Source organism: Cataglyphis hispanica, chromosome 5, assembly GCF_021464435.1.
Source record: "Cataglyphis hispanica isolate Lineage 1 chromosome 5, ULB_Chis1_1.0, whole genome shotgun sequence".
Lineage (NCBI taxonomy): Eukaryota > Metazoa > Arthropoda > Insecta > Hymenoptera > Formicidae > Cataglyphis > Cataglyphis hispanica.
Window position 1 is genome coordinate 2,919,779 of NC_065958.1, and position 12,951 is coordinate 2,932,729.

Consider the following 12,951-nt stretch of genomic DNA (forward strand, 5'->3'; position numbering starts at 1 on the left):
ACCTGACGACGATGGATATGTTACAAATTCGCGCGATCTACATTCACGGCAGCGTCGCAGCAGACGACGACGCGAGGCGCCGTATACCGTCGTTTGCATCCGCACGATCATAGCCGCAAAGAAATATCTTCGTATTGCTTCGTATATGTGAAAAAAGTGCATCGTGTATGCTTCGGCCGACAGACGGCGCACCGCGACGTGAGTTATCCAGCGTTGTAGACGGACTTCCGTTTTCACGCATGCGCGTTGAATGTTATATCACTGAAGTAGTTGAATCTTATTAAATGAGGTTCTGCATGATCCCAGTTTAATCATTTTTAAAAGTTATTAAAAAATTTTTGATTAAATTATAAATAAAAATATGAAATAAAAAAATAATATGCACACAAATTATTAATTTATTTATTTACGTAGTTATTATTAATTTATTTATTTAGGTAATTACTTGATCTATTGTCTGCAAAATCCCGCCAAAACTAAAGTATCCAATACATATACGTAGTTGTAATCGCCGTATGTTGCGCATGCGCGGAAACGAGAGCCCGTTTAACAACACTAGTGTCTGGTGTCATTAGCCAGTTGATTACGAACAAACGCGTCTTGCTCGCGCATTTAATAATCACGAATCAAAGATGCTATGGTTCTTCGGAAAGTCGACTTAGCATTATCGTATACACGGAAAGCGGCCGCCGGGCGTAGTGTTCGTGTAGTAATTTTGACGTAAGCAATTCTCGGAAGAGATACCGGCCAGGAAGAGAACTCACTCGCGTCCGGGAAGAAAGATCTCCACACGCTTCGAGGGAGGCACGACAAGTCGTCGTTATGGCAAATTTGCGATAAACATTGTAAGACGAACGTTCTTTTTTTCCTCCCCCTCTCTCCCAGACAGTTTAAGATCGCCTCTCTTATCTTTTGCCGCGAACAAGAATATAAAGTAGAATATACGAGACTCTCCGTACATACCTCGCGCGATGTCGTATGTCAGTGATATTAATATAAGTACACCTATCGTAGTGATATTAATATTCGCGCCTACAATTCTACATACAATTTCTAAAACGGAGCAATTATTTAGACTTGTGAAGCGCCTTTCTCAATATATATTTTTGTTTCTTACTACTATTTTAATAATTATTTTATATCATATCATTCATACAGATAAATATATAGATAAAAATACAAGATAAAAATTCGATATATAGCTGTTATTTTATAGTTTGAAATATTTATGCATTTTTTATCATCTGCACAGTTCACATGAAATAATACTCAAAAAAAAATTATATTGTAAATATAAGTTCTTGATATTGCAAATTTTTTTAAAAATTAATATATTTTAATTGTGTTATATATTTTATTATTTATACAAATTATTTATAATTATAACGCTATCGATATCATTATATATCTTAAATTTTTTACATAAATTTTACTTGATTGATATATTTGCTCATTAGACAAACTATTATTAAAAATAAAATGCAAATTTAAGATATTGAAATTCTCTAATTTTTATGCTATGTATGTTACAGAACTTGTAACATAAATAAAAAAAAAATTACTTTTAGAATTCATATAATAATATATTTTTTATAAATATCATGAGTTTTATTTTGTTTAAGCTATTATAAAAAAAGTATTTTATTGAATAATATATCTCTCTTTTCACTAATTATTAAAAAAATTTGTTGCAATACTGACAAGATATAATTACAGAGAACTTTCATTATTAAAGAAACTACAGAGGAAGATATCATGGATTCAATTTCTATATGTGGGAATAGCAAAAATGCAAAAAAACGTTCAAAATCTCGACAACTGGAAGATATAACAGTCAATGATAATAGAAAAATTGAAGAAACCTTTCCATGGTTACTAGAATTCAATAAAATTGTATGTTCGTCTATAGGAAATAGGAGTTATCGACATCTTGAGCGATTGCTTTTACTCTATACCCAGTGAGATCATCATTTACATTAGTTAATCAAAGCTGATATAATATTTAATTATTAAATGTTTTCATTGCTTTTTACAAGTAGAAATTTCACATATATACATGTTGACAATTGGATTTAGAAAAAATATAAAAGATATATAATATGATTTGTGATTATATATATTTCAGGAATGTTCTTTCTAGTGTGAAAGCAAGCAATGTTAAATTTAATGATACAATTAATTTAAAAAATAATATTAATAATATATTAATATTCTTTCACTTATATTGGCTTGATATAAAACAGGTACTATATTTTAATTATTCTTTTTTATTTTTATAAAATTGGTATAAAATTTATATGTAATTGTTATTTTCTATATTCAGGAGATAGTTGATCATAGTTCATATTTAAATAAAATGTCAACGTTATTAAGTATATATATCGATATGGAAACTTCTAGACAAGATATGGAAACTTCTAGACAAGAAATTGTAAAGATTCTTGCAGCATTGTATATATACTTAAGTAAGTATTAAAAAAGATTGATTTCATACAAATCGATTTTACCGATATTATGCTTAATATACCTAATATTAAATTACAGATAATTCGGAAGAGCATATTTTTAGAGTATTACTTAGAATTAAACATATGACGGAAAAATATACACAAATTTGTAATCATATATTTATGTATGTAAATATTCCCTTTAACACATTACAATAAACAAATTCGTCTATTAGTTGTATAAGATATTAAAATAATATAGGATATCATATTTACTACATAGGAAGAACTTTAGCAATCTCAAGATAAAAATGACATCTTTAACCGATGTAGCTTATATTCGATATTTGCTTGCCTTTAAAATGTGGAGAAATATGGAAAATCTTTCTGAAGAGAAAAGAGAAGAAATTGACAAATTAGCTCTAATGCTGCTAGGCCCATGTATGCCAAAATTACGAGATGAATTATCAAAATTTGTGCCTAGACCTAAGAATCAGAAGAATGAAACACTATGCTTATTAAAATCAAATTTATTTGAAATGTATAAACATTTTCTACTATTTGAAGATGAAATGGATAAACATTTTCTACTACTTGAAGATAAAATGGATAAATATTCTCTACTACTCGAAGACAAAATCAATAACTCTGCAGATTTACAATGTACCAAAGTGGTTTATGTTGGTCAGAATTGTTTAAAATCTCAGGTAATGTAATTTGATTAAAATTTCTTTATTTTGAAAAAAAATGGAAGGGAATAGGGCTAATAAAAACCGAGCACAAAATGCACTTGTATAAAAATATTTTTTGAAGATGATCCAAAAGAAGAAGTAAAACATTCACTATTATTAAAGAGAGTTTATACACAAGATAAATGCATTTATTTACTGCGTTCGGCTCTTATTAGCATTCCAATTGTGCTATATTCAGTATATCAGAATCTTTTTGGTTTTTATTTATTTGCATGTGTAAATCTTTGTATTTGTCATACAATAATAACGCAGATACATGAAATAATATTTTTTTCAGAAACATCCAATGAGTTTGCTACATCGGAGCAATCCTAATAGGAGCATTCCTACATCTAATCAAGAAGTTAATAAAGACTTTTTAAATAGTTTGCAGAATGATAATATGCCACTAAGTATGAACGAAAATAAATCTTTAGAACAAACTTATCTACAAAAAAAAGAAAGAAGAAACCTTAAATCATTGAAACAGGAAAAAAAAGAAAATCCAGGAGAACCTGAAATTATTGATTTAACTGAAGATGATGAAATTCTTTGCGAAACAAAAAGAAAAAAGACTAAACATAATTTGGATAAAATTACTAAACAAGATATGAAAATCATAAAAAACAAAAAGTATATCAATTCTATAAAGCATTCAAGTGGGTTTATGGCAAATGTGAATATTGAAAAAAGTTCTAATAGAGACAGCAAAAGCACAGTTGAAAAAGTTCGTCTGAAATATAAATCTATTCCTAACAACAAAATAAGTGATAGTACAGAGAGTTATACTTCAATTAGCAGTAAACTTTCATTAAATAATATCCATCATATAAATCTTCAAAAAAGTGAACATTTAAATGTAATAAAGAATCAGATGAATAGTACGTATCCAGAATTTGTGAAAGAGAATGAAACACAATTTGATAATTCACATTACATAAAGTCATCAATGTTTGTTGATCGGGATATTAAAGAGTTCAACGTTACAACAAATGTGCTGAAAGAAAATAAACCAGAGAATATATCATCACATATGACATATATGACAGCAGATGCTACAGGCTTATACAACAATATAATGATGCAAAGTAAGGAAACATTAACTTCTCAGGAAGAAAATGTCATACCTTTATTGAAGGATATAATACCTTTATTGAACATGTGCCAAAATGATATTGTGGATCAGCATTCTGTCAAGCAGGAAATACCAATAAGCCCAAATTGTAATACAACACAAAATTCATATAAATGTTGGGAAACGACGCCGCGTGATATTAAATATCTTAGAATACAAAAATTGAAATCTATAAACGATCATAATTCACAAGTTACAGATTATTTTATTACATGTCATCAAGGTAACGAATATGAAGAATGTTGTACAAAAAGTGATTGTAAACCATTTGTGTTTCCTAACAGTAATGATAGTACCACACAAAAACATAATACATTTTCTGATGATAAGAATGATATCAAACTATCTTGCAACACAAAAATAATTTTACCCAAATATAATTTACATCAATTACACAAATATAATGTACTAACAAATATAAGCGATTGCAATGCACATTACGTTGCTCATCATATCGATGATATCGTTATCATGACATGTTGTAACATGCACGATGAAAAAATAATGCAATGTCTATACAATTCTAACGACATGTATACTACATTCAATAAAGATCAAACTGTAGGGTCGTCACTAAATGATCAAAATGTCAATCTTGATAATAAAAGAAAATATGATTACGGACACGGTTCCAAACATTCCGAAACTACGATAACTATGATAAAGACACAACAAGAAAGAAGCGATTGTGGTACTTCAATGTCAAACGATCAATTACATCTCTCTGAACGTTTTCTTTTTAATATAGATTCTATAGATATGGATTCAAAAGAAGCTAATGAAATAATGAAGAATTGTATAAATGACTCTGAAAATATCAGTTTCTTGCACAACCCAATTGAAATTTTGGAAAGTCTGGAAAACGTTGTGTCGAAAGAAACCACCGATTTTCTTCTATCTTCAAAACAGTCTCCATTTGAATTAGATAATGTGTATACAAATACATTTTTAAGAGAAAATCACATTTTATGCAATAATCAAAACAATGCTATTAATAGTAATGTAAATCCAATAGCCTTCCATTTGAATAATATAACAACCAATAACACCTTTCTGTGATTATCAGCCAAATCTGATAAGTTTAATATGTTAGTAAAATCACAATAAATTTTAATCTAATGTCTTGTAACATCATTAATTAATTTAGATATTGCTCTTCCAGGTTTTAAGGAGCCACGAAATTTCGTAATCAAGCACTTTTATATTTACGAGAAAGATGTTGAAGGTTCTTTCCCAAGGAATAGGCTAAACGGATCTTTGAATGAATTTTGCGCTTCCAAGAATATGTCTCATCAAATTTACTTACAAATTATTTAACATCGTAAAGAAAAAAGATTTTGCTTCAACATTATACATAAAATATATATATATATATATATATATATATATATATATATATATATATATATATTCATCTTCTAATATTCTGGGTTGGCCTTTCAGTTAAGTTTTAATAAGATGGTTAATTCAAAATTCAGGATCATATAGTCAGTGAAGATCAAATTAAAGAGCAAGCTGTCATACACACAGATATAATAAGTTGCTATTTATTGAAGAAGCATCCACTTCATCTTGAAGAAAGGATTTGTAACAACAGTTTCAACAAAATGTTCTGATGATTACTAAAAAATTTGTCTTGAAAAATCTCAAATCTTCTGAGAAATGGACTCTAAATCAATTCTCTAAAATTTTCCACTTTTGACTATATTCACTGAGACTTACCAATAAATCGCTTAATATTGTAAAAGGATATTCTTGCTTGGAACATCACACGCATATAAAATATGATATATAACTGAAAAACCATAGACCATAAGTTAATAAATATCACCAAGTGATAGGAGTAAACTCAGATGTATTGAATTATCGCCTACTGAAGAAACACCTGAGAAGAGAAAGAGAATCGCACATCTATGATTGCTTTTTCTAGATACTAGCAAGGTTAACTATTAAAATAAATCAATATGATGTTCAAAAAAGATTTTTCTTTCTGCAATATGAAAGGTATTTATAAGTCTTTAATAATCTATTATAATTATAATATATTTTATATTTATGTATTGTTTACATATTTATGGAATCTGTAACATCAAAGAAGAGTATTAAGAACATCTCTGAAGAACATCTCTTATCATCTTTTCATATCACAAAAAATATATTTTAATTAGGTTTATTAATTATATTTTTGAACATAAGATGTGTGTATATAGGGGGAGAATGCCATATATATAATTATAAATTCAATATGTGTTATATCCATTAAAAATCTTATATATTAAATAATATTTTATTTTATTTTATTTTTGATAATCACATGACATATGCCATTCTACAATTAAATATATTTATATAATATTTATTAGTAATTTTTTATTTACAGAATTTGTACATAGAAGAACAAGAAAAATAATGCAATGGGTGAGTGTAACCTATATTAGATTATATAAAATTTCTCATTCTAAAATTCTGCTATCTTTTCATAAATGAATGATTTAGATTTGCAAAACATTTTTTAAGTTAATATTGACATAAATGTATTGAAGAGAATTTAAAAGAGAGAGAGACGATCACAAAAAGTTAATTTTGAAATATATAATAAATTTTTTAATTATATCTTGATAGATATATTGGTACTTACAATTAGTATTATCAAGCCTTCATCTAAATACTAGATTCTTTTTTAGAGATAGCGCGTTTTGAGAACTTATGTGTTATAGCCTTTTGCAGTTTGAGCTTTTTAAATTCGAATTGTTCTTATAGTGAAAATATATTTAAAGAGAAAAGAATTATTCTATATTTAAAAGAATTTTAGATATACTTATAAATAAAAAATATATAAATATATCTATCCATATATATATATTTTCTTTGGATTTTGATGAATTAAAACATTTGATGTAAATAACATGATTTTATATAACAGAATCATCGACCGTAAAGGCCTAAGGATCTAAATAAAAAAATCATGTTTACTACTTGCTTTTATTAGCGTGTGATCGTTTATAATCCTGAAGAAATCGACAATTTTTAACTACTTGCATAAAGCAAAGTCTCAAAACTTGATGATTGAAATAAAATTTGAACATACTGATGAGATATCATCACTATCAACATTTTGATAGATCCCAGGTTAATATTGAACATAAGCACATATATACGATGTCATCATAACTTCTTCAATTATTCAAACATAATCTCTATAGATTAGAAATTTTCACAGAGTCAGCGCTTTTTTAAGTTGTGCTTCATTATGATTTTAAATAATCTCATCACATGTATGTTTAAAAAAAAATACTTTTAATGTATCTTTTTTTAAAGATAATTTTTCATATGTATATGCATATATATTATTTTATAGTTATGTTTAAATATTAAATAAATATAAAATAATGCAAGTAAAATACATTGTGAAAAATAAAAATACAAAAAACTAAACTACTTTAGCGATCTCATCTAGTAATAGTTACATTTCTGGAATATTTTGTTTTATTGTAGAAATAGATTTTGTAGGAATAACTGCAAAAAGTTTAATTATATGAATAATATTTAAAGAAAAATATGCAGAGAGAGACAGAGAGAGAATATTTTACTTTACATTTTAGATAAAGCAAAAAATGACTAAAATAACTGTATTAATTTTTTCCGAGAATATATACTAGTGAATGACCCCGGAAATTCACAATATTTTACAAAGCTAATTATATCAATAGTTTCATATACATATTACTTACTATGTATTAGATTATCTATCACATTTTTTCCTTGATAGCTTAGATATTTAATTATTAGTGACATAATATATGGCAGTAAACAAAATAAAATATTTTGTTCCTGTTTATTGCTATTTGCAATAAAGATACTCGTTCTTACGTAATTTATTTTTACTTTTTTCTAATGTATAAAAAAGTTAATCAAATCGTAAAAGTCGTAAAAATTCGTAAAAAGTCTTGTTGAGTTTTGTTATATATATTTTATATTGTTTTATTTTATTGTTATTTTTTACATTTACATATATAATTGAATAATTCAAAATATAATTAAAAGCAACTTCATATATAATATAAATATTATAACTTTGTAATTATTAGATAAAATTTAGAATTTATTATATGTGTCGATATGAAGTTGACGAATTCTCTATACAAAGAAAATTTCTGTAATATTATAATACTATAATATTCTGTTATATTAATATTCAGATGTTTAGTTCGTTGTATATTTCTTTATTACCTGATATGAAGACTGATTTTATGATACTCTATTATATTTTTTATTGGCAAATAAAAATCCTCCTGAGATAGAGATATTTATTGATATTCTGCTAATATTAAATAAAATGTTATAAGGTTTGACAAAAAAATTTATCATCTATCATACTGATTGGACGAAGAATTATTTGTACCATTGAGAAACGGCGAATAACTGAATGATGAATAAAGTTATACTTAAATAAAAAAATCCGTTTTTCTCAATGGAACGAATTTTCCGTTCCCAAATAGATTATGATGTCAGAAATATAAATGCTTGGATTTGCACATAAATGATTTCTCTTCAATTGATCGATAAAGAGAATGTATAAAATAATGATGTAAACACTCTGCTCTTTAATTAACAAGTAGGTGAAATCTCACTTTAAAAATCTATTTACGTGTATATACTCGGTTCTGACATAACGAAAAATACTTTATATAACCCGTCTTTATAGAGAGTCATATTCTTTTTTACTGTCTCATTAATTTTATTTTTGTAAATTTTGCACAAAGTAAAATTACTCGGTTAATGCTTGCCATATTACAACTGTAAGGATAATTGTCTTTTGCAATAAATTTCTTAAATGATTCAGTTGCATTTAGTACAAATATTGTTTTAAGATATTTAATTTTTGCAAAATATAAAAAAAGAGAAACGTAATAGTAAATGTTGCGAAATAAATACAAACTATTTTTTAAATTAACTTTTAAATTGCATGTGTATAAATTGCAGAAAAATAAATATTCTGTATTTCCAAAGAGTTACATGCTATAAGAGCATATACACAAAATGGCAATATTTGTATAAATTTGCAACATGCTTCCTACATAATATAATAGAGCTATATATATAAATAGAACGTGCGTGGAAATTTATCGTCAATCTATATAATTCGATTATTTTTACTGTAAAAATTTACCTATATATTTTCGAAAGAATCACATTCTAAAAAAAATTGTAGAAATTAATTCCAAAGATTGCTTAATTATAATTAGTAAATAGATAAATGAAATGCACATTCTCTAAAAAACAAATATTTATCGAAATAATTTTATTAGTTCTATATGAATGAACGCAGTGTCCTGATAAGCAAATATTTCAAAAACTGTGTTTGAACATATTTGGACTTATTACTGCAGAGAAAGAGAGAGAGTATAGTATCACAAATAATAATTACACGCAAATGACAAATAAACACCAATTCTCACATATGCAATAATATTGTGCTTCATCATAGGATCAATTATCTCATTTAGAAACAATTTAGTTGCTGGAAATGGAAGTTTTAAAACTTTTTTTTATTACATTGTACATGTTTTTGTCAAATGTACATGTGTCAGCCGTGTAAGATATAATTCTAATCTTTCTCTTTAAACTTTATAGTAAGATATTCGTTTACAGCTTTATACTTTAGGCCTAAGAGAGAACACAACTGTATCTTCTTTTAGTCATCTTTATGTACAAAATATTTATATAATAAATACCATATTGTATATGTATTATATACTATGTAAGGAACTTTTAACAAATTTGTTAAAAACGAAAGTTATATATATAAATTTGGTTATACAGAGTGTCTCTGAATTAATAGTACAATCGAAAAGAGGATGATATAAAACAATAAATAGAAAATAAATAAAATTTTTTTGTAAAAAATTTTGTTTTCGAGAAATATATCGTACGAAAACAATTCATCCTACCTATTTTCTCATGAGAAATTATCCTCTTTTTGCTTATACTATTAGTTTGAAGATACGCTGTATAGAAATTCGAAAATAATATGAATCTATATGAAATACTATATACCTACGAATTATGCAAATTGTTATATTCCTTTATTATTTCAACAATATTTCTTTTATAAATATCAATATGAAAAAAAGTCTAGATGATGCTTTCATATGTTTTCAAGAGGCTTCCTTGGTTATCATTCATACTGTACATAAAACATTCAAGCGTGCAGTTTGATTAATAAAGATATTAGAACACTCTTTGTGAGTCACATACTTGTAGCTCCTAATTTTACCAAAAATTCAAATTTTTATATATTAATATTTGTAGTATTAATATTTTCTATATGAAATTACTCATAAATCTTTACATAAGTTCGACAATAGTTGTAGACTGCGATAAATTATTAACTTTTAATTTTGTGTGTAAAAAGATTATATTGTGATAAGTTAATCCACGATGTACAATGCAGAGACTGAAAAAAAATAAAAGTTCAATTTTTAATATATTTGAGTTATTAGGGATGATTTTACTAGAAGATGAGTTTTGTTTAAATATTTGATACAGTGTGATGTCCTACGGGGTAGAAATTTGGGGATGGGAGGGAAAGAAAGAATTAGAAAAAATAATGTTGGATTATGTGAGATGGATCTTCAGACTTGTACTCCAAGGTATTTGATAACAAGAGACTTAAGAATAAATAAGTTAAAGATAGAATGAGGTTTAAGGGCAATAAAGTATGAGGAAAAAATAAGAGAGTTAAATGAAAATAGATGATTGAAGAAATGCTGGAGTGAAAAATAAAATGAAGGGAGGGAGGACTTGTATAGTAGAGAGAGAAAGGGATATTATAGTAGAAATGAGTGAAGGGTAGAAGCTCTAACAACACTTAAGAAGAAGAGATGATATGAAAAAGGAATAGATGAGAGAGAATGAGATGTGCAGAGGCAAATAGAGGAAAATAAAATTATGGAAGCTAGGTACAATAAAAAGTATAAGGAATTGGAAACAGGGATACAAGGACCAAAATATTTGAGAAAAGAAAGCGTAGATATAGGTAATATAGGAGATATAATAAAAGCATTGTTAAAGGTAAGATGTGAAAATATAGAGGAAAGGAATAAGTATTGGTTGGAGGAAGAAGCGACGTTGTATTTTGCGATAGCGGTGAGGATTGTATAACACATTATATAAAGGAGTGTGAGACGACTAAAGATTGATTTAAAGATTTAGGTACAAATTATAGTGAAATAGAAAGTAGAGTTTGGAGCGATGAAATAGACATTAAAGGTAGGATATTGAGAAAAATATGGAGAGAAAAAGAAATTATCTTTAAAAATAAGAAAAGAGGGTAGAAATAAACTAGTCTTTGCTAGTCATAGAGATAAGAGTTGTGAATGTGTGAGAGTTTGAATGTTTAAAGAATTATATGTAAACCAAGTCCACTTCCTGGCAAACAGCTGAAGTTATAAATAAATTATTATTATATTCGAGTCATTTATTTATTACGCGTAATATTTTTTACAATTCGAAAACTTGATATTTAGCTTTGAAATACTTGGATAATCTATATATATATAAAAAAAATTATTAAAACGAAGACTTTAGTATTTGTATACAAGATAATTAAATTACTACTATTTTTAAAAGATTTAATACATTTTCTTTTTTATGTATATTTAGTTCATTAATTTTTCTTTATCATTTAGTATAAGGAAACATAAATACATATATACATATATATATATATATATATATATATATATATATATATATGTTTGCATATATTTATATATTTATATATATGGAAACTGGTATTGCAATTTCCTTAATCTTTTGTTTGTATGGAAAAATAATATTATATATTATAATATATATAACACGGCATGATTAATATAGACTTAAAAGTATATTTACAGATCTTGGACAATGCTATATTATTAGTGTAATAAAAGCCGTGCATTTTAAAATTAAAAAGAAAAGAAAGTTATAATAATTAAATATTGTACTTGTAAAAAAATCAATATATAATTAAAGAAGGTATCTGTAATTATGTGAACTTAATGAGCATTATAAGCATGCCGAGTATTTTTCACTTTTACCCTGTTTAAAGGTGTTATATATATATATATACATATTCTAATTTTAATAAGTATACACATTTATATGTAAAATATTATAACTTTGATGCTACAAGCATCCCAAAAACATATTAACACATTTACCCTGTTGAAAGTTTCTAACATTTCTATATTCTTACTTCATAAGTAAGTAATGATTTTAGCAGTTTCAGTGAGTATAATAGAGATAAATATATTAATATTTTCATATGTATGAAGTATATATTTACTTCGATTTTTTGCGATAGACATTTTATATAATGCACATAATGTACAAATTAGTAAATACAGGTTTATTTATCACTTACGAAAGAGATGTTCTATGCATACACAATACTGAATTTTTGATGAACACGAATTAATGAGGCATCCGATGTAAAGTACTTTACTATACTAGCTCGATTAATGTTTAAAATGTCAGACTTTCTCCTTTTTTCAAAAATGCTTTATGCACATACAATAATTTATTTATAATTAATGATCTATTTATACTCTCAATTCATATGAAAACCTTTTGGCAATTTTGATGAACTAAT

The 12,951-nt window shown here is 26.1% G+C and overlaps 2 protein-coding genes across 3 annotated transcripts in view; one reads left to right on the plus strand and one right to left on the minus strand.

The window, feature by feature from the left end:
- LOC126849675 (WW domain-containing adapter protein with coiled-coil homolog) overlaps positions 1–12,951 on the minus strand; it is a 49,967-nt gene that overhangs the window by 8,594 nt on the left and 28,422 nt on the right. The gene's annotated exons all lie outside the window — the stretch shown is intronic.
- Positions 467–5,709, plus strand: LOC126849664 (uncharacterized). Of its 2 annotated transcripts, none has more exons than XM_050591715.1 (8): positions 467–845; positions 1,717–1,958; positions 2,126–2,243; positions 2,324–2,465; positions 2,545–2,632; positions 2,731–3,154; positions 3,477–5,401; positions 5,476–5,709. In XM_050591715.1, exons 2-7 carry the CDS (start codon positions 1,756–1,758, stop codon positions 5,370–5,372), a joined length of 2,871 nt encoding a protein of 956 aa, XP_050447672.1. In that variant the 5' UTR covers positions 467–845; positions 1,717–1,755; the 3' UTR covers positions 5,373–5,401; positions 5,476–5,709. The 2 variants fall into 2 exon arrangements, with proteins under 2 accessions (XP_050447672.1, XP_050447671.1); XM_050591714.1 differs by having other exon boundaries at positions 1,736–1,958.

Excerpts from the sequence above, each read along its gene's own strand:
- LOC126849664 (XM_050591715.1), top strand. The coding sequence starts at position 1,756 with ATGGATTCAATTTCTATATGTGGGAATAGCAAAAATGCAAAAAAACGT. Across the intron at positions 1,959-2,125 it reads TTGCTTTTACTCTATACCCA|GAATGTTCTTTCTAGTGTGA; the intron begins GTGAGATCATCA and ends TATATATTTCAG. Across the intron at positions 2,466-2,544 it reads AGCATTGTATATATACTTAA|ATAATTCGGAAGAGCATATT; the intron begins GTAAGTATTAAA and ends ATTAAATTACAG.